The sequence below is a fragment of the Oncorhynchus mykiss genome, chromosome 19, assembly GCF_013265735.2.
Source record: "Oncorhynchus mykiss isolate Arlee chromosome 19, USDA_OmykA_1.1, whole genome shotgun sequence".
Lineage (NCBI taxonomy): Eukaryota > Metazoa > Chordata > Actinopteri > Salmoniformes > Salmonidae > Oncorhynchus > Oncorhynchus mykiss.
The window spans coordinates 28578540-28606265 of NC_048583.1; the positions used below are offsets into that span (position 1 = coordinate 28578540).

Consider the following 27726-nt stretch of genomic DNA (forward strand, 5'->3'; position numbering starts at 1 on the left):
ACCGTCATGAAATAAATGATTATACTATATTAGCCCCCATCTCTCTCCATGGCCATTCAATCAGCCAGATAACTGATTTCAAATGTCAACGTCTGCCATTATCACGCACGCCCGTAGAAATTCCTACTCCTCTTCAGTGAAAGAGCGCATTGTGAATCAAACAAACACTGCCTACTCGCCGAGTTGGAAAAAAAAGGGGGGGGGAGGATAGGAGAAAGTGGGTGATTGAGTCAGTGGCTGAGCGCTCCCGTCCCACTCCGTAGACATCACCGTGCTCTACCGACTCCCGCCGGATCAGTGACTGACCGCGCGCTGGACCAAAGAAGTGAGGCGCGAGAGGCGGGGTTTATGCAAATGAGGCGCAGTGAGGAGACGCTCGAGCTTCAGTGAGGCACTTTGTGAACACCACTTCATATGATCTTTCGTCGATATAAAATCATCGCAACATGGCTTCAAAGTGCCCCAAGTGTGACAAGACTGTGTATTTTGGTAAGTTACTTGGATTTCCTGACTCTACTCTAGTTTGTGCACATGGTTCGTTGAGATTTATTCGCGAAATGACACCCGTGGGAAAGGATGCAAAGACCGTAACCTGCCACAGCTATGCTAGCCACGTTATTATGTAGGACATGTCCTTACCCAAAATCACGACATTTGTGTTTAGGCCTACAAGTTGGCACAGTTTGGCATTGTTTACAATAGCTAGCTAACGTTACTGTCATCATTACTAATTATCAAGGAGGACCAGCTTATCTAAGTAGTAGTAAGTCTCTGCTTTGTTGTCAAAAAATAACTAACGCTAGATAATATATCAAGTAAGTTAAATGACTGGATTTGTAAATGTACTATACTCAATAGATGATTTTCTAAATCCTACATGGTCCTTTAGTGTTCAGCCTGGCACGTTCCTGACAACAGTTTAGTGGACAAATCCTATGCAGTGTAAATACTGGAATGATAGTAGAGGATTGGACGTTAGTGTCAGAACATCCATTCAATCTCACAATAACATCCTTGCCAAAATATGGGACATTTGTATGTATGCATTAAAATGTTTTTTTATTTTGTTATCCTAAAATATTAGATGAATCGCTCAGTTGACACAGAACTAGGACATAGCAGTAGTACATTAGTTGTGCTTGGGATATATACGCCTATGGCAGCTTTGGAGGTTGCCGCTCAATCAGTGTCCTTGCTCACTCACTCAGTGCCAAGTGTGTGATAATGCCATATGCTGAAAATACTCAATATGAAGGGAGGCAGTGTAGCCTAATTTGGTGGTCAAGCTGTTTCAGATGTACCAAACCTGCTGTTCTGTCAACCATATGCCCAGTCTGGACCACAAAGATATCAAACAACTACTTTGGCAGTGTAGAACTGTGATTTAAACACACACACACACACACACACAAGTTTGTCATGATTAAATCAATCACCTGATCGCCGTGTGTGTGCTTGTGTTTTGCTGTCATCATGGAAAAAACAGTTATTCCTGGCTAGTTCACATCCTATCTCTAACTACATCACACACACGCGCCATCTAGCACAGTGCTTGAAGTGGTCATGGGTTCCAAATCAATTAAGTGGACACGCCTGTTATATAATAACGTCAGTGCACATGGCAGCTGCTCCTCATCCTATGGGCCAATAGGGCTGTGACGGGCATGGCATTTTGGATGACAGTTATTGGTCTACCAAATAACCGTGGTTATCGCAATTACCATTCGGATAACTAAACCAAAACAATTTTAAAGAAAAAAATATATATTTTATAGACATTTTCTCTTCTCTTCCGCGCCTGACTGTATGTGCTGCTGCTGCAGGGAGGCATTTCCTAGGAAAGCAAAGACTGGTTTGCTAAAACACCTTTCTTGTTTCAGCAAGGTGCAACAAAGTTTCATCACGTTGTAGAGTCCATGTTACCTCAGAAATGGACTCAACAGCACAAACGCCCGGGCGTCCCATCGTCAGTCAGTTGTGCGTTCCTCACAACAACAACAACAACAAAAAACGTTTTTTTTAAACGGTTATGACTGTTATTTTATTTTCATGACGGTCTACATCCATACGGTAATTGTGCCAGCCACACTCCCTCAAGTCAGACAACTAGAAGCATACAGGTGTAGGATCTTCATTTGAGCCAGTTTGCTGGAAATGTTCATTATTATGTGAATTGTAATTAACGGTCATTTTTGTAGGGCTGATACATTTTTTGGGAAGCCTTTTTTAAACCTCAAATGCACTGGAACAGTGGTCACCAACTGGTCGTTCCCGATTGACTGGTCAATTTCCAAGGCATTCTTAGTCAATCGCCAAACATTTCTGTAAAAAAAAACAATGATAAAGCCTTGCTTTCCTTTTTGTTTTGTTTTTGTCTCGTGCTGTTGCCTGTAGGTGCATCCGATTCAGCTGTCCTGCGCGCCAGATTGGCAAAGTCTTCCCATTTTTAATCATTTCATGTGTCTGAGGGTACAAACTCTGCCTTCCCAGCAGGCCCGGAGAGCAAATCAAGTGCACTATAGGCCTACCGCTGGCCAATCAGATGGCTCAGATTAACATGTCTGCAGTAGCGTGCCAGGCTTAAAAGAAAGCTACAGCAAAGTTTATACTGTGATATTTCAAACCTTTTAAAACCCATGACTAGAGAGACTGTCAACGAACACAGCAAAGTGCTGCTGTTTTTATGACTGAGTTCATGTTTAAGTTCTTACTCAACACTGTCAACATTTTTTATTCAACACTTTTCTAGGCTATTAAAATGTGCGTTCTTCCAACACTGCAGCAGTAATGAATGAGTAGGAAAGTGTAGCTATAGGCTTGCATTGTTATCATTAGAGGCTTGGGTCTTTATTAATATCGGGGAATATAGTTCGTAGGAGTAACAACATGAATTTGTGCATGAGACAGGAATAATGCGGTGCGACTTGAGTTTCGCCATCAGCTGGAAGACGGTGACCCTTTTTGGTCAGCGGAGGAAAGGGAGAACCGAGGGACGTTGAGAGGCGGACCCTCAGTCTGCTGCTCTCTCCCTCCCTCCTCTGAGACTGAACATCAGATGAATGCACCATCAGCCCAGTAAAGTATTTAAATGTATGCTCACTCAGCTGTGCCTCACAAGTAATACAACAGCGGATATATTACCGGTGTGATCACCTAGCTCAAATGTTTACATATAAAAAAATAAAAAATGCTCTGAACAACAATGCATTGGCAGCGCAATTCAAGCAAAGCCAATATGAGGTGCTAATATATTGGCCTTACTGCACAAACCTCATTGATACAGTACTGTTTTTAGTAGGTTAATGTTGCGTAGGCTTACATTTGTCTAAGTCATGTTAAAAAAATCTGAGCAGTACATCTCAGCTTGCATTTTGACTCAGAAAGTGATTTTGTCTTAGAAAAGGTTGGTGACCACTGCACTACAAACTTTAAATGTCCTGCATTGCAGGAAGGTCTTCTGTGAAAGTGTGATCAAATTAACATCTTACATCTGTACAGAAGGCAAATAAGATTTGAGATAAGCACCAAGTAATACATTAATACTGGCAATTTTCTAATCTTAGCAGTAATTGATTGCTCCGCATTTATTTATAATTTTTTTATGTAACACACACAAACAGGGAAACAGACAGACACACACAATGCGAGCACACAGGGGAAGGGAAACAGCCTATTGAAGTTATTTTTACTGGGACTGCGTGTGGTGGGGTGAAGTGTTCACATCACAGTTGGGTGGAGTGCTGCCTCCTACCTGGAGCATGCAAGTTTATCTGAAGTGCAGAATGGGGTTGGTGCTGGGTTTATGTGAACAGCTGATGCTGCGGTTATGTGAACAGCTGATGCTGGGGTTATGTGAACAGCTGATGCTGGGGTTATGTGAACAGCTGAAGTTGGGGCTATGTGAACAGTTTATGTTTTTTATTTATTTAAACTTTATTTAACTAGGCAAGTCAGTTAAGAACAAATTCTTATTTACAATGACGGCATAGGAACAATGGGTTAACTGCCTTGTTCAGGGGGAAAACAATAGATTTCTACCTTGTCAGCTCGGGGATTCGATCTAGCAACCTTTCAGTTACTGACCCAACACTCTAGGCTACCTGCCACCCCATGTAGGGGATATGTGAACACAACAGTTGATTCTGGGGATACAGTAGCTGTAACTGACAGCAGTCAGTCAGTGACTAGCCTTGCTTCAGAAGTCAGAATGGGAGAGTGGGTGAGTGAGTGAGTAACTAACTATAGCAGGGATGGGCAATGGGGGTGGGGGCCACAACAAATCTGAACTCACCATGAGGGTCTGCAGTGGCTTGCGGGTCTGTGTACCCATATCCATACTCACACATGCAGTCAGCCGGCCCCCCACCTTGCGAGCAGAACATTTTAGTGGCCCCCTTTTTGACAGCGGAAAGAAGAGATCTTTTCATGCAATTATACTCATTTTGAGAACATGTTGCAGTTGCAGTTTCAAATCAAGTTTGCTGCAATTCCACACATTTTGCCATGGGGCAGAGATAATTTAAAAAATATATATATATCTAATTCCCTGCAATTCTGCTAATTTTGCCAAAGGGTGGAGAGAAATGTTGGCCCATGATTATTACAAGTTTAGATAGTCTAGCCAGCTAACTTACCTATTTAAAAAAAAAAATGTTTGCTGACATGGGCTAATTGAGTGACTGTCAATTAACTGCTGATGCAAAACAACATTTATAAATTGAATAGTTGACGCTGTGGCTAGTCAGAACAGTCAGTGATGAGACTTGTGTGGTTTTGTCTGCATCATAAGTGATTATTGGAGATTATACAACGGGTGGGTCTAATCCTGAATGCTGATTGGTTAAAACTGCATTCCAGCCTGTGTCTATTCCACAAGGTACCACCGGATAAATCTATGACATTAAAATGCCTCTTTACTCTGTTCCATCTAACTGTGCAATCCACTGTCTCATCAGCCCAGCCAGGCAAGTTATAAACTTGATCTCCACTTTAAAAATCATCTAGACATGATCTCAATTTTCTTTTAGACTAACATTTAGTTTTCAACAGCAGAGATTTTTATAAACCTTGCAGTCTGTCTCTGACATTTGCAACATTGTTTCAATATTCAAATTCGATCTCCAGCTGTCCCATAGTAATGAACACACAATAACCCATAAAGACAAAGCGAACACAGGTTTTTAGAAAATTTATAAAAACAGAAATACCTTATTTACATAAGTATTCAGACCCTTTGCTATGAGACTTGAGCTCAGGTGCATCCTGTTTCCTTTGATCCATCCTTGAGATGTTTCTACAACTTGATTGGAGACCAGCTGTGGTAAATTCAATTAATTGGACATGACACCTGTCTGTATAAGGTCCCACAGTTGACAGTGCATGTCAGAGCAAAAACCAAGCCATGAGGTAGAAGGAATTGTCCATAGAGCTCCGAGAGGCACAGATTGTGTTGATGTACAGATCTGGGGAAGGGTACCAAAACATTTCTGTAACATTGAAGGTCCCCAAGAACACAGTGGAACCACCAAGACTCTTCCTAGGGCAGAAGGGCCTTGGTCAGGGAGGTGACCAACAACCCGATGGTCACTCTGACAGAGCTCTAGAGTTCCTCTGTGGAGATGGGAGAACCTTCCAGAAGGATAACCATCTCTGCAGCACTCCACCAATCAGGCGTTTATGGTAGAGTGGCCAGACGGAAGCCACTCCTCAATAAAAGGCACATGACAACCCGCTTGGAGTTTGCTTAAAGGCACCTAAATAGTCTCGGGACCATGAGAAACAAGATTCTCTGGTCTGATGAAACCAAGATTGAAGTCTTTGGCCTGAATGCCAAGTGTCAAGTCTTGAGGAAACCTAGCACCATCTCCATGGTGAAGCAAGGTGGTGGCAGCATTATGCTGTGGGGATGTTTTTCAGTGGCAGGGACTGGGAGACTAGTCAGGATCGAGGCAAAGATGAACAGAGCAAAGGACAGAGATCCTTGATTAGAACTTGCTCCAGAGCACTCGGGACCTCAGACTGGGGGCGACGGTTCACCTTCCAACAGGACAACAACCCTAAGCACACTGCCAAGACAACGCAGGAGTGGCTTCGGAATGTCCTTGAGTTGCCCAGCCAGAGGCCGAACTTGAACCCGATCGAACATCCCTGGAGATACCTGAAAATAGTTGTGCAGCAACACTCCCTAGCCAACCTGACAGAGCTTGGGAGGATCTGCAGAGAAGAATGGGAGAAACTCAAATACAGGTGTGCCAATCTTGTAGTGTCATACCAAAGAAGACTCAAGGCTGTAATTGCTGCCAAAGGTGCTTTAACAAAGTACTGAGTAAAGGGTCTGAATACTTATGTAATGGTGATATTTCAGTTTTTTATTTGTAATACATTTGCTAAAATTTCTAAAAAACAATTTTTGCTTTGTCATTATGGGCTATTGTGTATAGATTGATGAGGGGAAAAAACGATTGAATCCATTTTAGAATAAGGCTGTAAAATAACAAAATGTGGAAAAAATCAAGGGATGTGAATACTTTCCAAAGGCACTGTACAAAGAAATGTAAATTGAAAAAGGGTAAAATGAAATTAATTACAACTAGTTTGTTGTCTTTCTTGCTGCAGTTTGAGGTGATTGTGTTAGCTGTGTTGTTGGCTACCTCCTGAACAACAGTGTCCTGATGACTGAGCACATTCTCAATGCCAGGTGAAATCGCACCTCATTAGCTCATTGTCATGGATGTATCCAAATAAATGCCACTAGAAAACAGCTTTAACAAATTCAAATGTGGCTACGTTGCTGTTATTCTGGCTGCACTTTTTGACATGACTGTAAGTTAGTCGTAAGAACATTGCCAGCCAGTATGGCAATTGACAATTTAGAATGAACGACTGGGTCGCGTCCATAGATACAGAACAAAAAGACTGAACATCTGGGTCGCGTCTCTGGCAACCAAACCGATAGAACGAACGACCAGCCAGCTTGGGTAGCAACCCTAGATTTGTGTCGGGACTGTATTTTGTGGAAGGATGAAATAGTATGAATAAATTAATCAAAATATGAAAATATTTTAATCATTGTTTAAATATTTTGGTAACCAATTGTATAAAAATGATAATGCTCTCGAAGCCAGTGTTTGGAGGATATAGTGGCATCCTCCTAACAACACCCATGCCACTATATCCTCCAAACACCAGCTTCTCTGGCATTATCACTTAAGTGAGTAAGTGATGCAGTCTAGTCTGGGCGAGGCAGTTGGAACATCAGGTGGACTTCACAAAGGAATTCTAGAATGCAACTGTGTAGAACGAGCTGGACTTGCTGCCTTGTTACAATACCACCTAGACAACTCTCTTTAACCACCTTACCTGACTCACTTTAGCTGGAAGCGATTGCTGCTACTGAATGTGCTGCATGGATTCAAGCAGCATGGTGGTTGACATGCGCTTTATCGATTAGGCCTACTATGCACCTTGCGTCCTACTATGGAGAATGGCTATGCCAAAGAAAAATATAAAATCCATTTGGAAAAGGATCATCTTAGCTCAAGCATTTCTACATTGAATTCTATGTTTGCCCGTATATATTTGGCGTTGCCATCTGTAGAAAAGGACCCGCCTTGCCTTGCCCAACCTCGTTCTCCAGTAATTGGCATTGCCCAATATTGGAACAGCGGGCACTTTATCTATACCTATTTCTTTCTTTCATTCTTTTTTAAATTCTCTCTCTTTCTTGATACTATATACTGTCGTTTTAAACCCTTGGTGGTAAGCCACTGTCTGGAATGGAAACTTTTGCTTCGAAAGGAAGTGTTTTATTATTTTCCATTTGTTCTTTATTGGGCTGCTGTTAGCAGATGGTGACATTTAGTCGCCAGTAACTTAATACACATGTTGACTGTGTCAGTGGCATTTTAAAGCCTTTACAATCATCTTATTTCAAATGTATTTTTGGTGTTAAATCTCTGCTTAGCTTGTGTCTCTACTTATTCATAGTGTTTCTATCCCATGAAGAGAATCGGTACCAGATTAAAGAATCAAGAGTATAAAGTAGGGTGTTGTTTAGCCTATATTTAGGATTCTCACGAATTTAAGCTAACTTAATGAAATCCAAATACATCCATAATAAAACCTTAGCCCAAGTGTAGGCAGAGAAAGAGTGCAGAATGTCCCTTGGGTTAGCCTAGGTCAGGATGACTGCTTCTTCACTCGTTGCCGAGAACTCTTAACTCCCAGAGTGCATGGTGCACATCTGTCAGAAGAGAGTTCTAGTGTTCCAACTGCTGCAGCTCTACCGATGTAAAACTGTATTGGAAATGCACAGGGACTATTGATTGACGTGACTAGGACAGAGACCCACAGGGAATTGTGTGTGTGTTTGTGAGTGCGTGCATGGTGGCACGGCTCAGTAAACCAAACGTGGACCTGAAATAGGCTAAGTGGGCCAATATAATGGCAGGCAGCATCACTTGTGCACAGCATGATAAGTGAAAAACTAGGAAGTGAATGATGCTGTGCTGCCATGACTCTATTCTATGTTAAATCTCTCTCTCTCCATCCCGTAACAATGTGCATATTGCTAAAGCATATAATTCCACACACACAATTCCCTGTGGGTCTCTGTCCTTAAGTGATTCATTTACAATATTAACATAATTTAAATAATTATCATCAAGATTGTCAATGGGACAATCAGGAACAACAATAATCAAGGGTAAAAAAAAATCCATACAATGGACAAAAGCAATGGCATAGAGGACATGTGCAGGTTGGTTGTTCTGTCAGACACTGTCCCTTCTTTTATGGCAGGCTGCAATGTAGTGCGCTGCCAACCCACAGCTCTATGCGTCATCCACCAACAGGACGGGTAGCCTATCCTCATCAGAGAGGTCTTTGAGCCTCTCTCTCTATCCCTCTACATCTCTTTATCCCTCTCTTTAAAAAAAAAAATCATACTCTTTCTCTTTCTAAACCCAGGCCTTAAATTCCTCTCCTGAATCTAAATGAGGGGGCAGGGGGAGCGAGGCGGGATGGGGCGAGTGGAGGGGAGTTGATTGACATGGCTTGGTCTTTATTTAAAGCGAGTCTCAAAGTGCCTCTTGCATTATAATGAGTAGCAACACCTCTATTCACACAAGGCTCTTTCTGTCTTTTTCTGTGTATAGTAGCTACATGCATTTGTCCTTTCAGGTTGCTAGAATACCTTAGTCCTCCTCTTAGGCAGGCTCTCAGGGCAGAAGAGAAGGATACCCTATTTCCCACACCGTAGGCTACACACTCATACACACACTGACAGACACACACTGAAACACACACACCATACACACACAATCTGCTCTTTCTCCCTGTTCATGGTGGAGTACCCTGTTTACCACTTGGCTGCCCCTGGGGCTGACTGAATGCTCCACATTAGGCCTAGGCTACGTTATGTAATGTAATTTCTTGATTCGGTGCCTCATGTGGCATTGGGTTGCATAATAACCCTCAGAGCCCCTGTGAAACTATAGCTGGTCAAGGAAGGGCCCTGTTGTCTATCTGTATGCCTCTTCCAGTCACAGTTTGATCCTCTAACAGAGATAACACTATTGCGTCCCAATGGCACCCAATTCCCTATGTATGCACTACTTTTGACCACTGCACATAGGGAAGTAGTGCACTGTATAGGGTGCCATTTGGGACGGACTATGCTGTGCCCTTAAAATGTTGGCTCCCGAGTGGCGCAGCGGTCTAAGGCACTGCACCTCAGTGCTAGAGGCGTCACTACAGACACCCTGGTTCAAAACCAAGCTGTATCACAACCGGCCGTGATTGGGAGTCCCATAGGGCGGAGCACAATTTGTCCTGGTTTGGTCGGTGTAGGCCGTCATTGTAAATAAGAATTTGTTCTTAACTGACTTGCCTTGTTAAATAAAGGTTCAATAAAGCAGACGGTCGGTGCCTTTCTCAGTTCTTAATAATCAAAATGTGTCAGTCACAGACGGGTGCATGGGACTCAAGCAGAAAAATTTGATTATACTCCGTTAATCTCCAAAGGGAAATCTCTTTGGGATACTAACATGCATAGTAGAAAACCAAAATATAGAATAAATACCTTTTACAGTGCACACTGATACTCTCTAAACTCTATGGTTCCTTAGGATATGATCCTTAAATAGAACGGATGTTTAGGCCTAATTTGTTTTTTAAATTATTGTTATTATTATTATATATCTACACTACCGTTTAAAAGTTTGGGGTTACTTCGAAATGTCCTTGTTTTTGAAAGAAAAGCTATTTTTTTGTCAAAGAAAGTAAAAGTGCAATATGTGCTATGTAAAAAAGCTAGCGTTTCAGTTCCTTGCTCAGAACATATGAAAGCTGGTGGTTCCTTTTAACAGGAGTCTTCAATATTCCCAGGTAAGAAGTTTTAGGTTGTAGTTATTATAGGAATTATAGGACTATTTCCCTCCATACCATTTGTATTTCATTAACCTTTGACTATTGGCTGTTCTTATTGGCACTTTAGTATTGCCAGTGTAACAGTATAGCTTCTGTCCCTCTCCTTGCTCCTCCCTGGGCTCGAACCAGCAACACAGCGACAACAGCCACCATCGAAGCAGCATTACCCATGCAGAGTAAGGGAAACAACCACCCCAAGGCTCAGAGCGAGTGAAGTTTGAAACGCTATTAGTGCGCGCCAACTAGCTAGCCATTTCACTTCGGTTACACCAGCCTCATCTCGGGAGTTGATAGGCTTAAAGTCATAAACAGCGCAATGCTTGACACTCAAGCAATGCTTGACACTCTGGCAAAACGCACGAAAGTGCTGTTTGAATGAATGTTAACGCGCCTGCTTCTGCCTACCACCGTTCAGTCAGATACTTAGATACTTGTATGCTTGTAGGCTCAGTCAGATTATATGCAATGCAGGACACGCTAGATAACATCTAGGAATATCATCAACCATGTGTAGTTAACTAGTGATTATGATTGATTGTTTTTTATAAGATAAGTTTAATGCTAGCTAGCAACTTACCTTGGCTTACTGCATTCACGTAACAGGCAGTCAGTCTCCTTGTGGAGTGCAACGAGAGAGGCAGGTCGTTATTGCGTTGGACTAGTTAACTGTAAGGTTGCAAGTTTGGATCCCCCGAGCTGACAAGGTGAAAATCTGTCGTTCTGCCCCTGAACGAGGCAGTTAACCCACCGTTCCTAGGCCGTCATTGAAAATAAGAATGTGTTCTTCACTGACTTGCCTAGTTAAATAAAGGTATACATTTTTTTTTTTTTTAATCGGCAAATCGTCGCCCAAAAATACAGATTTCCGATTGTTATGAAAACTTGAAATCGGCCCTAATTAATTGGCCATTCCGATTAATCGGTCAACCTCTAGTCTCAGCGTCAGCTGTGAAGAGTCGACTCCGGGATGCTGGCCTTCTAGGCAGAGTTCCTCTGTCCAGTGTCTGTGTTATTTTGTCCATCTTTATCTTTTCTTTTTATTGGCCAGTCTGAGATATGGCTTTTTCTTTGCAACTCTGCCTAGAAGGCCAGCATCCCGGCGGCAGGTAGCCTTGTGATTTAGAGCATTGGACTAGTAGCCACAAGGTTACAAGATCGAATCCCCGAGCTGACAAGGTAAACATCTGTCGTTCTGCCCCTGAACAAGGCAGTTAACCCACTGTTCCTAGGCCGTCATTGAAAATAAGAATTTGTTCTTAACTGACTTGCCTAAATTAAGGTAAAATCAAATCCCAGAGTCACCTCTTCACTTCTTTAACCAGCACAACAGTTTTCAGCTGTGCTAACATAATTGCAAAAGGATTCTCTAATGATCAATTAGCCTTTTATAATGACACATTTGAATTAGCTAACACAACGTACCATTGGTACATAGGAGTGAGGGTTGCTGATAATGGGCCTCTGTACGCCTATGTAGATATTCCATTCAAAATCTGCCGTTTCCACCATTAATAATGTCTACACTGTATTTCTGATCAATTTGATGTTATTTTAATGGACCAAAAAAATTGCTTTTCTTTCAAAAACAAGGACATTTTCTAAGTGAACCCAAACTTTTGAACGGTAGTGTATATTTTTTTATATTAAGACATCCAATCTGACTGCAGTGAAGCCGCTCTAATTTGGTTTTGGTCTAGGTGCAGAAAATCATTCATTTACACCCCCCTACCCCTTTTATCTTCCTTAGCCAATTCAGCTGAACACTACCAACTTGTGTAGTGAACTCAACGCGTCTGAGAGACCCTTTTATTTAAGCACTTACTGTGCTCGCTCTGTGACTCTGTGAAGGTGATGTGAATTACAAATAGCATTTGGTTCCACAAGTAAACAGCGGCCAGACCACAGGTGCAAAGTAACCTGCATACAGTACAATAGGCATCCCAAATGGCACCCTATTCCCTAAATAGCACACTACTATTATCCAGAGCCCTATGGGCCCTGATCAAAAGTGGTGCACTATGTAGGAAACAGGGTGCCATTTGGGACACATGCTACATCATTAGTAATCATTAGCAGTAAGTCACACAGTCCTGTACTAGAGGCATTTCAGCCTAGTACTTCTCTGAGAGCTATGTTGACCTACATGTAGCCTAGACTCTCCAGTTCAGAACACAATGTCCTGGCTGGTTAGTGGTTGCAGATGAGTTGGAGCTGAGGGTGAGAGGCTGTGTCTTCCATATTTAACCCAACCCCTCGGAATCAAAGAGGAGCGGAGGGCTGTCTTAATCGACATCCACATTATCGGCGCCTGGAGAACAGCGGGTTAACTGCCTTGCTCATGGGCAGAACGGCAGATTTTTACATTGTCAGCTCGTGGATACGATCCAGCAACCTATCAGTTACTGGCCCAACGCTCCTACCCGCCAGGCTACCTGCCGCCCCGAAAGGTGAACAAAGCAAGGCAGAGAGGCTATGAAAATGGTGCTTTCCTCTTGACCAGTACAGACTAGTGTTGCACGGTACCACAGTAATATCACGGTACCAAAACATCATGATACTTATGATACCAACATCTTCGAATACCGTAGTACCGTTTCATATGATACTACCACATTTTTCAGCCCTACAGATCGAAAGAAACCGCTGGCGCCTGTTAGAGAATGTTGATATACTCAGTTTGGTTTATACATTCAGTTGAATTGAAACAACAGCCACTAGTCTCTTGTATGCATGGGTCCACTTCACTATCTACTTCACTTCCATGCCCACATCACATGTGGCATCTGTAATCAGCCAGCCCCATCCCCTACCAGCCCACTCTCACAGCTTCTCTCTGTCCACTCTTCATGTACATCTATTCCTCCCATCAGTGTAAAAAAAAATAGAATTTAGCAGGGATGGCGAACAGGGATGCAGACAGACCCTGATGAGTCTTCTGTTGTACATGAGTTGTACATTTGTTACATTGGAACAGCACAGGGCAAAGCAAGCCGTGTTGATACATTGTATCATTTCATCGCCTGTTATAACCAAGATCACAGGCCCAGAGTAGACTTTGCAAGTTGACTGACATGCAGCCTCTGTTTGTCAGAGAGGGAATATGGAGCACCGTTTCGCAACGGACATGTTTACAGCTTTACAGCAAAGAAAACGGCTCGTCTCTAGTGGAAGCGGTAAAAACAATATGACCCATATTACCAGAGATGTCTTTTTTTACTTTCTATCGGGATTCGCACACTTTTGATATAATTTCACAAACCATGTCGCGGGCCATTTTAAAATAATCGTGTGTCACAAATTTTTGGTTTGATAACAAACAACGTTGTTCAGTCATGTCACCTAGCTAGCTAACAACCTGGTAATGTAACTTGACAGTAGGTTTAGGCTAATTTGATTGGCACAGGAAGAAAGGAAAAGAGTCTGCTACTCGTGAGATGTGCTTCAAAGGTAGGATTCATATAGGCCTAATGTAAGCCTAAACTGTATCACAAATCAATTTCTTTCTGGTGCTCCTTAAATTTTGTTTGTGGCCTAACGTATTAAATGTTGGGAGCAGTGTTTGTGGGAATCCCTACTGTTAACTAGTGTCCGGCGAAGGGGCGTACATCTCGGCTTGCCTGAAGACATTTTTTGGTGTGCACGAACAGCCAATAAAACCCTTGCCGAGGATCAAAACGAAAAACGTCACAAAATGTCATCATAATATATGCATCAACTGTTCTAAAATGTTGCGGATGGCAAGCATATTGATTTCTGTGCGTAAAAATGAGCACGGGACCAGAGTGATTTTTATTGGGATGGGACAGGAAACTTCCCGGGTTCTAGAACTGTTGCAGGATCAGGATATTTAGGGACAAAATTGGACAGGACAAGACGGGAAGAATGAATTTTCACTCCCGTGTCAACCTGAATATGATCCTATGTAGTAGCAGCACATCACGTAATTATGAACAAACAAAACACGTAATTGAATCACAGACTTTCGGACATTCTGTATTGCTAGCAGTGTAGCACTTACCCCATCTTGACCCACTAATGAAAGGTCATCCCCATCACCCTCATGATGTGGTAGTTAACAAGGTCAACACTGTTGATGATGTGTCAAGTCCTAAAAGACAGCTACCCTGTTAAAAACAATGGTAATGTTTTACATGTAGGTATAGCCAGTGGGCAGTGTGAGTTCTGATGACAGCTGAACAAAACATATTTTGCTTCTACTGCTGAGAAGCAGACAGAGGTCAGAAAGCGATTGATATGCCTGATACTGTACCTGTCCTGTCCTGTATAAGCAGCTTAGCTGTGCTTTGAGCTCCTGTGGTGAGCTAAGCTCTCCTCTTCAGTCTGTGGTTCCTTTGATCTCCTCTGTATAATAAATATGGTCTTATCTTTTATCTGGCTGAAATATGTGAAATAACTTTTGTGACGCTATCCCTTACGCTCTGTTGGCAACCTGGTTTAACCCTAGGATGGAGGTGTGCTTGTGTTAACCCCCTGTTGGCAACCTGGTTTAACCCTAGGATGGAGGTGTGCTTGTGTTAACCCTTTGTTAGTAGCCTGGTTTAACCCTAGGATGGAGGTTATGGAGGTGTGCTTGTGTTAACCCCCTGTTGGCAACCTGGTTTAACCCTAGGATGGAGGGGATGGAGGTGTGGTTGTGTTTAACCCCCTGTTGGCAGCCTGGTTTAACCCTAGGATGGAGGTGTGGTTGTGTTTAACCCCCTGTTGGCAGCCTGGTTTAACCCTAGGATGGAGGTGTGCTTGTGTTAACCCCTCCTATGTTACCTCATCCTTTTGACTCAGGACGACTACGTCTGGATGAGCCATTTTTGTAACAAAGCAAACCTACAGTTGACAATGTTCACAGTGTGGGTAAAACTTGACTGTAAGGGGCTGTAAGATGCATGTGAGGCCACAGCAACTGTTCACAGAACTGTTCTATCATAGACACACATCATTCACAACCTTCTCTCCCAGGGAACATGGGAGTCATAAGGATGGATCTAATAGAATCAGCGTTGAGGAAAATTTGTTTCTGAAAACATGCCAAGCCCGATATGAGATTAGCCATGTGATAGACTATATCTCAAAGGGGAAGTGCTGTTTCTACGCTGCTATCAGTGATACAGGTTTAGCAGAAAGTCATCTCTGTGATTCGGTTACGTATTTTGTTTGTTCAAAATGATGTGATGTGCTGCTACTTAGGATCATGTTAGGCAGGGAAGCCATTAGGTCTACTGTGAGCGTTATTCTTTGGACAGTTAAGTTCTCTAGCCATAGTGGGGTCTCTGTCTGTCTCTGTGTCTGTGTTTTTGTGTGTGCGTGCGTGCGAGCAAGCCCAGGCGCTTATGGTCTGTGAAAACAGGGAGTGTAATTACGCCAGACATTAGCGGTGTGGGGAAATTATAAGAGGGAACTAGTAATTTAGCAAGGAGGTCTACAGGGGGAAGGCTTCTAATGGGCAAGTGTCCCAAACGGCTTAATTACAGCAGTTTAATTATCAACAACGAGCCAGAAGCACCCAAACACCATAACTCTCACACGTGACCCACACACAAACACAGCACACACACATTCAATGGTTTTTCTTTATTGTACTATTTTCTACATTGTAGAATAATAAACTAAATAACACATATCATGTAGTAACCAAAACAGTGTTCAAATCACAATATATTTAAGATTCTTCAAATGGCCACCCTTTACCTTGATGACAGCTTTGCAAACTCTTGGCATTCTCACCACCAGCTTCACCTGAAATGCTTTTCCAACCATCTTGAAGGAGTTCCCACATATACCAAGCACTTGTTGGCTGCTTTTCCTTCACTCTGCGGTCCGACTCATCCCAAACCATCTCAATTTGGTTAAGGTCAGGGGATTGTGGAGGCCAGGTCATCTGATGGAGCACTCCATCACTCTCCTCTTTGGTAAAATAGCCCTGTCCTGTTGAAAAACAAATTATAGTTCCACTAAGCCCAAACCAGATGGGATGGCGTATCGCTGCAGAAGGGTGTGGTAGCCATGCTGTTTAAGTGTGCCTTGAATTTTTTTTTTTTATTAGACAGTGTCACCAGCAAAGCAACATCACACCTCCTCCTCCATGCTTTACGCTGGGAAATACACATGCAGAGATCATCCGTGTCTCACAAAGACACGGCGGTCGGAACCAAAAATCTCAAATTTAGACTCGAGGCCAAAGGACACATTTCCACCGGTCTAATGTCCATTACTCGTGTATCTTGGCCCAAGCAAGTCTCTTATTTTTATTGGTGTCCTTTAGTAGTGTTTTTTTCTGCAGCAATTCAACCATGAAGGCCTGATTTACGCAGTCTCCTTTGATCAGTTGATGTTGAGATGTGTCTGTTACTTAAACTTTGTGAAGCATTTATTTGGGCTGCGATTTCTGAGGCTGGTAACTCTAATGAACTTTTCATCTGCAGCAGAGGTAACTCTGGGTCTTCCTTTCCAGTGGCGGTCCTCATGAGAGCCAGTTTCATCATAGCGCTTGATGGTTTTTGCGACTGCACTTGAAGAAACTTTCAAAATTCTTGACATTTTTTGTATTGACTGACCTTCATGTTTTAAAGTAATGTTTTAAAGTTTTAAAGCTGTCGTTTCTCTTTGCTTATTTGAGCTGTTCTTGCCATAATATGGACTTGGTCTTTTACCAAATAGGCCTATCCTCTGTATACACCCCATACCTTGTCACAACACAACTGATTAGCTAAAAACGCATTAAGAAGGAAAGAAATTCCACAAATGAACTTTTAAGAAGGCACACCTGTTAATTGAAATGCATGTGGAGAGAATGCCAAGAGTGTGCAAAGCTGTCATCAAGGCAAAGGGTGGCTATTTGAAGAATCTCAAATATAAAATATATTTTGATTGAACACTTTTTTTGGTTACTACATGATTCCATGTGTGTTATTTCATAGTTTTGATGTCTTCACTATTATTGTACAATGTAGAAAATAGTACAAAATAAAGAAACACCCTTGAATGAGTAGGTGTTCTAAAACTTTTGACCGTTAGTGTATGCAATACGCATGCTGCACCCACACATCTCTGTGGCTGTTAAACAAAGTCTGAGAAGTCATCACAGACAAATAATCACTAGACTACTCCGCCTTGGACAACACTGACACAACTACCAGCATGCAACAGTACTGCCACAGGAACGGAAAGGAATGTCCAGTGGGACAGTGTTGCTACCTCGTATATAGACCTCTTATCATACTATAACTGGAGTAAAATTGTACTGAAATCCACTCAGAAGGAAGACAACATAATGACTTCTGCCCTCACATATCTGATAGCGTTTACCTCACACAACTTTTACCATTTAACGACTGGTTAGATAGAAGCAATCTATGAAGGATTGTATGAGTGTGTGTGTATGTATGTGTGTGTATGTGTTGCAATTTAGGTGTCATTTATGTAGGCCTACAGTAGCTGCCTTATATTGATAAAGCCTAACATAGGGCCCTTTACATGGTTTGCCTGATTCCATTTAGTTTTTTCTCAAATACTGTTTTCTCTGTTTCATTTTTCCAGGTTCCCGATAACAAAATGATGATAATGGTTTTCGCTCTCAAAATCACACTTTTTAAATATAAAAGCATGTTCTAAGTCCACAACAATGCTTAAACCACATCAGGAGACTTTTGAGGTCTGGGAAAAATAGAAGAAATGTGGCTTTTGAGGTGTAGTTAGGCTACCCTTTAATCCAAGTTCGCACCAGCAAGAGACCATTGTTTGGTTAGCGATGTTTTTGTGGCGCTCATGTGATTGCATAGTTTGCAAAGCAAATGGCCACTGAATTGATGCATATAATCATGATATCATTCTGCCAGGTAGACACAGGTTACTTTGTAGTTCACATTTAATTGAGAAGGTTTTTGGGAAAGCTTTTCCATCTCTGCTAGCAGAAGGTTGTCATTAGCATCATCGCTAACTGCTGTACAAAGTGTAGACATGCGCCTGCATCACATACAACACACAGAGACAGGTGCATTCCTGTGCCGTTTCTGGAAGTTTGCAGAAAACATGAATCACTGAAGCATATTGTTCATGTTTTATGATTAACTCGAGCAAATTAATGCGTTTTCTAATACTTTCAATACACTTAGGACATCAACTAAGTTCAATACATTTTTGAATATTGTTAAATTCCGTTTTAATGTCTGGATTCCGTGACTTTGTTCGGGTTCTCCACAACGTGGATTTTATAGGGTCTTACTAATATTCCTGTCAAAAGTTATTAACCTCTATAACATAGACTTCAATATACTTGTAATAGTCAGATTTGGGGTAAAATCTATTTAAATTCAGTCAATTCCAGAAGTAAACTGACATTTCTATTTCAATTCAAATTTTCCTCATTAAAAAGCAATTGAATTGGAATTGACCCCAACCCTGAATACAGTATATAAATTGTGTTTTTCATTGCATGTAAAGTATTTACATGTGTACTGTAGGTTAAATATTTCAAAATTACGGTTGGTTGGACTAATTTCTACATCAGCTGTCATGTGGACCCATCTGTTCTTCAGCCCCTCAACACTGTAAGCCCCCCCCTCTCTCCTCCATTTCCCTTTCCTGTCCCATCCCCCCATCCATCCCTTCTCCTCTCCCCTATCCACTCCAGCTGAGTACACACAGGCATTTGTAGTCTACTCCGTTGTAACTATTGCAACGCTCCTTTGATAATGGCATGTCCCATTAACCAACATGCACCTGACTCCTGAGGGGCCTATAGGGGCAGTGATAACAGAGAGAGAGAGTTTGTTTGTGTGTGAGACAGAGACAAAGGGCACAAACATACAGCAAAACAAACAACCATCCTCCCACCTCCTCCCCTCTCCAGCAGCAGACAGGAAGGAACAACATTCAGCCTGTGTTCCCCCTCTGCATCCTCTCTCCATTCTGCTCTTTTTCAATTGAATACACACAACACCCCAAGGCCAAATGGCCTTTGCTGTGGTTAAGACAATGGCTATTCAACATTCACACAATCCCATGGCAAAGGTTGGCATTCTACATCTACATCCACTAACATCATTCACCGGACCCTGGCTTTGAATGTGGTTTGATTTGTGAGGTAGCAGTTACATTCAACACTAGGGTCAAAGTCACTCTCAGACACTTGGTTTCTTGTTGCACATACATTAGAACATATTTTCAGCATCCAGCTCTTTAAAATCTGAATTCCAAATCTAACCTAGGACCACAGCCATTATGGTGATACTGTAGCTGTCTATCTTTATTTAATGCTTTCTGATTGGCTGGGTGGACATGTGGTATATACAGCAGTTGGCTTCCACCCCTCTAATCTTCTCAGATCTACAGAAGTGGCTAGAGAGTAAAGGGTTAATTTGGTATTCAGCATTAGATGTGTCCCTCTGTGGGGTGTGATTGGTACAGCCTCTGGGACACATGTGTTTGGGTCAGCTCCTGCTCCCTCAGGCTGGCTGATGCAACACCAGTGAAACTATAGCCCAACTTCCCTTCAATTCCCTGGCTCTGGAGGTCGTCTGTCGCCTCAGTCAAGGCGAGGTTTCCTCTCTCGCTCTCTCCCGCTCTCTCTCTCCGTCTGTCTTTATCCTTGTCAGCGTCCCTCCCTGAATTTAACAACCTTGTGAATTGGGCTTGCTGACGTAAATGTTCTCTCTGCAGCCTGGAGAAAAGTGGATAAGTTAAAATACTGGCATCCCGTCTGTCTGTATTAGTGTTGTCACGATACCAACATTTTACTAACAATACAATACCATGTCAAGTATCACGGTGGGGAAAAAATCTGTGATCTGGTGTCCTGTTCGCCCCGTCCCCCGGACACTTGTTCCCATTTTCTAAATGTACTGCTCATGTAAATGTCTGTCACTGAAATTCACACTTCTACTCAATACAACGCATTGAATTTAACGTCACACTGTTCAGTGTACAATAGAATACTGCATAGAATGGCTGATTTGCTCATATTTGCTAAGGCCTACCTGTAGCCGATGTGAGCAAGACCTTTAAACAGGTCAACATTCACAAGGCCGCAGGGCCAGACGGATTACCAGGAAGGTGTACTCAGAGCATGCGCGGACCAACTGGCAAGTGTCATCACTGACATTTTCAACCTGTCCCTGACCGAGTCTGTAATACCTACATGTTTCAGGCAGACCACCATAGTCCCTGTGCCCAAGAAAGCGAAGGTAACCGGCCTGAATGACTACCCACGTCGAATGACTACCCATGGCTACTCACGTCGGTAGCCATGAAGTGCTTTGAAAGCCTGGTCATGGCTCACATCAACACCATCATCCCGGAAACCCTAGACCCACTCCAATTCGAATACCGCCCCAACAGATCCATGGATAATGCAATCTCAATCGCACTCCACACTGACCTTTCCCACCTGGACAAAAGGTACACCTATGTGAGAATGTTGTTCATTGACTACAGCTCAGAGTTTAACACCATAGTGCCCACAAAGCTCATCACTAAGCTAAGGACCCTGGGACTAAACACCTCCTTCAGCAACTGAATCCTGGACTTCCTGACGAGCCGCCCCCAAGTGGTAAGGTTAGGCAACAACACATCTGCCACGCTGATCCTCAACACCGGGGCCCCTCAGGGGTGCATGCTTAATCCCCTCCTGTACTCCCTGTTCACCCACAACACCATTATTAAGTTTGCTGACGACACAACAGTGGTAGGCCTGACCACTGACAACTATGTGACAGCCTATAGGGAGGAGATCAGAGACAACAACCTCTCCCTCAACGTGAGTATGACAAAGGAGCTGATTGTGCACTACAGGAAAAGGAGGGAAGAGCACACCCCCATTCACATTGACAGGCTGTAGTGGAGCGTATCGAGAGTTTCAAGTTTCTTGGTGTCCACATCATCAAAAGACTATCATGGTCCAAACATACCAAAGATGCCTTTTTTTCCCCTCAGGAGACTGAAAAGATTTGGCATGGGTCCCGAGATCATCAAAAAGTTTTACAGATGCACCATCGTGAGCATCCAGACCGGTTGCATCACCGTCTGGTATGGCAACTGCTTGGCATCCGACTAAGGCGCTACAGAGGGTAGTGCGTACAGCTCAGTACATCACTGGGGCCTATGCTTCCTGCCATCCAGGACAAAATACTAAGCTGTGTCAGAAATTGTCAAAGACTCCAGTCATGCAAGTCATAGACTGTCCGCACGGCAAGCGGTACTGGAGCGCAAAGTCTAGATCTAAAAGGCTCCTTAAAGGCTTTTACCCCTAAACCATAAGACTGCTGAACAGTTAATCAAATGGCCACCCGGACTATTTGCATGGACCCCCCCTTATTTTCTTGTGTAATTTAATGTATATATATTTTTTGTTTACTTTAGTTTATTTTGGAAATATTTTCTTAACTCTATTTTAATTAAACTGCATTGTTGGCTAAGGGATTGTAAGTAAGCATTTCACGGTAAGGTGAACCGGTAACCTGTTGTATTCAGCACATGTGACAAATCAAATTTGATTTGGCTGGAGGAATGGGAGGAAGGAATATACACTAATAAAGGGAACACTAAAATAACACATCCTAGATCTGAATGAATGAAATATTCGTATTAAATACTTTTTTCTTTACATAGTTGAATGTGCTGACAACAAAATCACACAAAAATGATCAATGGAAATCAAAATTTACCAACCCATGGAGGTCTGGATTTGGAGTCACACTCAAAATTAAAGTGGAATACCACACTACTTAAAACAAGTCAAACTGAGGCTCAGTAGTGTGTGTGGCCTCCGCGTGCCTGTATGACCTCCCTACAACGCCTGGGTATACTCCTGATGAGGTGGCGGATGGTCTCCTGAGGGATCTCCTCCCAAACCTGGACTAAAGCATCCGCCAACTCCTGGACAGTCTGTGGTGCAACGTGGCGTTGGTGGATGGAGCGAGACATGATGTCCCAGATGTGCTCAATTGGATTCAGGCCTGGAGAACGGGCGGGCCAGTCCATAGCATCAATGCCTTCCTCTTGCAGGAACTGCTGACACACTCCAGCCACATGAGGTCTAGCATTGTCTTGCATTAGGAGGAACCCAGGAGGAACCCAGGGCCAACCGCACCAGCATATGGTCTCACAAGGGGTCTGAGGATCTCATCTCAGTACCTAATGGCAGTCAGGCTACCTCTGGCGAGCACATGGAGGGCTGTGCGGCCCCCCAAAGAAATGCCACCCCACACCATGACTGACCCACCGCCAAACCTGTCATGCTGGAGGATGTTGCAGGCAGCAGAATGTTCTCCACGGCGTCTCCAGACTCTGTCACGTCTGTCACATGTGCTCAGTGTGAACCTGCTTTCATCTGTGAAGAGCACAGGGCGCCAGTGACGAATTTGCCAATCTTGGTGTTCTCTGGCAAATGCCAAATGTCCTGCACGGTGTTGGGGTGTAAGCACAACCCCCACCTGTGGACGTCGGGCCCTCATACCACCCTCATGGAGTCTGTTTCTGACCGTTTGAGCAGACACATGCACATTTGTGGCCTGCTGGAGGTCATTTTACAGGGCTCTGGCAGTGCTCCTCCTGCTCCTCCTTGCACAAAGGCGGAGGTAGCGGTCCTGCTGCTGGGTTGTTGCCCTCCTACGGCCTCCTCCACGTCTCCTGATGTACTGGCCTGTCTCCTGGTAGCGCCTCCATGCTCTGGAAACTACGCTGACAGACACAGCAAACCTTCTTGCCACAGCTCGCATTGATGAGCCATCCTGGATGAGATGCACTACCCTGAGCCACTTGTGTGGGTTGTAGACTCCGTCTCATGCTACCACTAGAGTGAAAGCACCGCCAGCATTCAAAAGTGACCAAAACATCAGCCAGGAAGCATAGGAACTGAGAAGTGGTCTGTGGTCCCCACCTGCAGAACCACTCCTTTATTGGGGGATGTCTTGCTAATTGCCTATAATTTCCACCTGTTGTCTATTCCATTTGGACAGCAGGATGTGAAATTTATTGTCAATCAGTGTTGCTTCCTATGTGGACAGTTTGATTTCACAGAAGTGTGATTGACTTGGAGTTACATTTTGTTGTTTAAGTAAGTGTTCCCTTTATTTTTTTGAGCAGTGTACATGCATAATGATCTGCATGTCATTGTGTCAGTAAGGGAAAACACTGCATGAAACCTTCTACTCTTCAGTTAAAACACACACACACACTCTCCTTCCTTTCCTCACACACTCTGTCTCCCTCTCTCATACTAAACACACATTAATTTGTTGTCATTCAACGAACTACGACTCGTTTTCATGCACATTTTTTCAAATACTGCACCAAACATTTTAGTTAGATGTAAAATTGCGTGACTAAGATCTCCTCTGCAAAAAATGTAAACTCAAGAAATCTGTCATTAATTTTAGCTGTATTAATGAATTCTGACTATTTTGAAGTGTATACAAGCTACGGCATCTTAAGATGGACAAACAGTACTGTTGCTGCTTTTTCTCATTTTTCAAGCGAAGATCTGTAAAGGGAGTATGCGAGCACACTCGTTCGGTTCGGCTAGGCGATGCATGCGGAAGCCTTTAGCTGCTTCTCTGTCTGTCCCCGCTCTGCTGCAGCATCGCATTAGAGGACACTAGGGGTGTACCGATGTCGGCATACTCATATTCGTAATCGTATCCGTTTTATCACACTTGATACTTGTAATCGGATTTACTCATGATCAGAAAACCCGTAAGTGTGCTTTAAATGCCGGTAAAGACTATTTCTCAAGTGTGCAGGACACATGGCTTTCGACCTTTGTCTCTCCCGAGCCCGTACGGGAGTTGTAGCGATGAGACAAGATAGTAACTACTAACAATTGGATACTACGAAATTGGGGAGAAAAAAGGGGTAAAACCCCCCCCCCCCAAAAAAAGAATAATTAAAAAAATAAACTATATACATTTGTAATTTTATCTTCTAATGATCTGTCACTCGGTAAACATGCTTGGGCCAGAATAAATAAAAATAGCAAGCAAGCTAGGGCTTGGATCATGACGTAACAACAGACGTTGTCAGCAATGGAATATTTAAACGGACAAGATAGGCCTACTCAACAACACCAGGTAGACCACGAAAACAGCCATATGGCCTCAGCAAAGTTGACAGCAAACTAGATTGAACAACAATGACTAGCTACGGATTCTGATTCATACACAATGTTTGGAGAAGGGCAGACTTGTGCCTTGAGATGAGTGACTGTGAGTGAGTGAAACAGCCATGCATGTGTCTGTCTGTGGAAGTGAGAGCAGAGGAAGAGTGGCTTGTTCTAATCCAATCGCTGCAGCAAGCTCAACCGATTACCCCGCCCGCTTCAATACAGACAGACGAACTAGCCAATGGCTGTTTAGAGCTTCACACTGTTTGAGTGAAAGAGAAGCATGCTGGCAGCTGATTTGATTTTCTTTTACTGATGTCGTATTCGGAAAATTCTCCATATCCGTTATGATACTCGTTTTGTCCGAGTACTCGGCACACCAAGACTGTCCTCAGGGCAAGCCTGGTTGTAGGTTGATAATGTTTGCGTTGCATCTGGGACAATATTAGCATTTTACCCTAACCCTTTTCCTAACCTTAACATAATTATCCTAACCTCCCACGTTAATTATCCTAACCTGCTTCGAAAAGTCACTTCTGCTAGTCAAAATCGGCAGATTTGCCCTGAGAACAGTCTTGGTTTCCACTAATGCGATACAGCTGCTTTGTGTGTGAGAAGCCATAGCAACTGCTCCATTTGGCTGCTGCTCAGCGCTCATGAGACAGTTGCCTATACACAGCAGATAACAACCACATTAAGAGATTTTGGCAATGAAGGCAGCCCTTGTACTTTTCTAGAGTCTGATGAACTCATGGATATGGACATGTGTAATTGTGTACGCCTCTGCGTGCATCTGAGGTAAAGTCGTGACTGGCTACAACTGGAGCGAGTCAAGAGAGTGAACCGAAGAAAGGGGAGGGGAAAATGGCTATTTATTTTGTAAAGATTTTAATAAGGTATACTATATTAGGCCTACACAGTTTTTTTTGTATGAAATGCTCTACACATTACATATTTATAACCCCCCACCCCTTCCCCCCTCAAAAAAAGCTCATAACTATTCCTGTACTGCCCAATCCTGTAGACTGTCTATCCTGTCCTGTACAGCACTTGACTATAGAACTTCACGGAATCCCGCAGGAATGAGAGTCAGCTGTTACTGGGTGTTATTATTCAGAGTTACAGTTGCATTCAAATATATTGTAGGGCCCTATAGTTTTTGCGAAAAACTAAACGCAATCAGGTGAAAAAAGAACCGATTTTTATAGGGTCAAAATATTGGCACCCTTGCACTTTTCTTAAATAATTCCCTATTTCTTCTCAAATAAGTTAAAATTCAAAAAAACATTTGGTCCCCACACCTTATTGGATTTTTAACATTGCAGAACCAATTTTAATTTTGTTGACTTAAGTTTAAACAATTTTTTAGAAAATAAAGACATGGCATGGACAAAACTATTGGCACCCGGAGCTAGTACTTTTTTGCACAGCCTTTGGCCAAGATAACTTTAGACAAACTCTTCTTGTAGCCATCAATGTGCTTGCTGCATCTTTCTACTCGCTGGCCACTCCAGAACAGTCCAGTGTTTCTTCTTGAACCATTCCTAGGTGTTTTTTGATGTGTTTGGGATTGTTATCCTGCTGGAAGACCCACAACCTTCTTTGGAGACCTGGTGTTTGGACACTTGGTTGAACATCAGACCCCAAAACACCTCATAATCTGCTGATTTCATGATGTCTTGCACACGTGCAAGGTCCCCAGTGCCAGAGGCAGCAAAGAAATGCCACAGAATTCAAAGAACATAACACCCTCACTACAATCAAACATGGGGGAGGTTGGATAATGCTGTGGGGTTGCTTTGCTGCCTCTGGAACTGGGGGGATTGAATGTGTGCAAGGCATCATGAAATCAGCTGATTATCAAGGTGTTATGGAGTGCAATGTTCAACCCAGTGTCTCTTTTGAAAGTTATGGGTCTTCCAGCAAGACAACAACCCCAAACACATCAAAAGCACCCTGGAATGGTTCAAGAAGAAACACTGGACTGTTCTGGAGTCGCCAGCGATGAGTCCAGATGTGAATCGCATCCAGAACCAATGGCAAGATCAGAATCATAATAATAAATAGCGCCTTTTAGCAGACGCTTTATCCAAATTGACTGTCATGCATGCATTCAATTTATGTATGGGTGATGCTGGGAATCGAACCCACTACTGTGGCTTTACACGCGCCATGCTCTACCAACTGAGCTACAAAGGACCAAAACAGTAGTTAGTGGAGGGTACCCCTCAAACATTGATGAATTAGAGCAGTTTGATGCTGAAAAGTGGGCAAAATTCAAGCTCATTGGTGGCTCCAAGAAGCGATTGTTGGCAGTTATCTTCGCCAAAGGGTATGCAACCAAAAAAAAAATGTCTTTGTTTTCTGAATTAAAATTGGAAACTTAAACTTACAAGAATAAAATTGTTTCTACAATGTTGAAAATCCAATTACAGGTTCTGGAGAACCAAAGTATATATAATTGTTTTCTATTTATTTGAGAAGAAATAGAGAATTATTTAAGAAATGTACAAGGGTGCCAATATTGTATGTTCTCTAGCCATAGTGGGAAAGGTTCACACTGTGTGTGTTTGTGCCTCCAGTCTCCCAGGCTGGATAATGGTATGCGTGTGTGTGGTATCGTATAGGGGGAGTGGTTATCTGGAGGATAGCCAGCGGATAGACAGCCGGACCATCCCCCTACACTGCAACACACACACACACACACACACACACTATAACTCACACACTCATAACCCAGACACCCCTTTTAACAACTTCTCTCCTCTTACAATAATAACATCCATTTAAACTGAAGAGCTGTTTATTTGTTCAGTTTATCACCTAACCCTCATACAATGACAGAGGGCTGGCATACCCTTCTGTCCCTCTGCACGCACAACACGCACACACACAAACACACAATGACAGAGGACTGGCTGGCTGGCATTATAGCCTCTTCATGTCCCTCCTATCCCACTCATAAATTCTCTTTGGACACTGTCACTGTTTGGTCAGAAGTCATTGATTTAGAGGCTAATCTGTGATTTGGGGGAATTTCCCCTGACCCCTGTAACTATTATCACTGGTGATATGTTCAGGTTAGGCTGTGTTATGTTGTGTTTGTGGGAGGTCCACCTGTAGTTACTGACTACATCCTCCTTTTGTTTTAGTGCAGTTGACAGTGAAACTGTCTTGGAGACAAAATG

At 42.9% G+C, this 27726-nt stretch overlaps 1 protein-coding gene across 1 annotated transcript in view; it reads left to right on the top strand.

Moving 5' to 3' along the window:
- Positions 1-326: 326 nt before the first annotated feature.
- The window catches only part of crip2 (cysteine-rich protein 2), a 55838-nt gene continuing 28438 nt past the window's right edge, over positions 327-27726 (top strand). The window contains exon 1 of the mRNA XM_021573862.2: positions 327-489. Coding sequence (XP_021429537.1) covers positions 447-489 — 43 coding nt within the window. The 5' untranslated portion in view covers positions 327-446. The remainder of the gene's footprint in view (positions 490-27726) is intronic.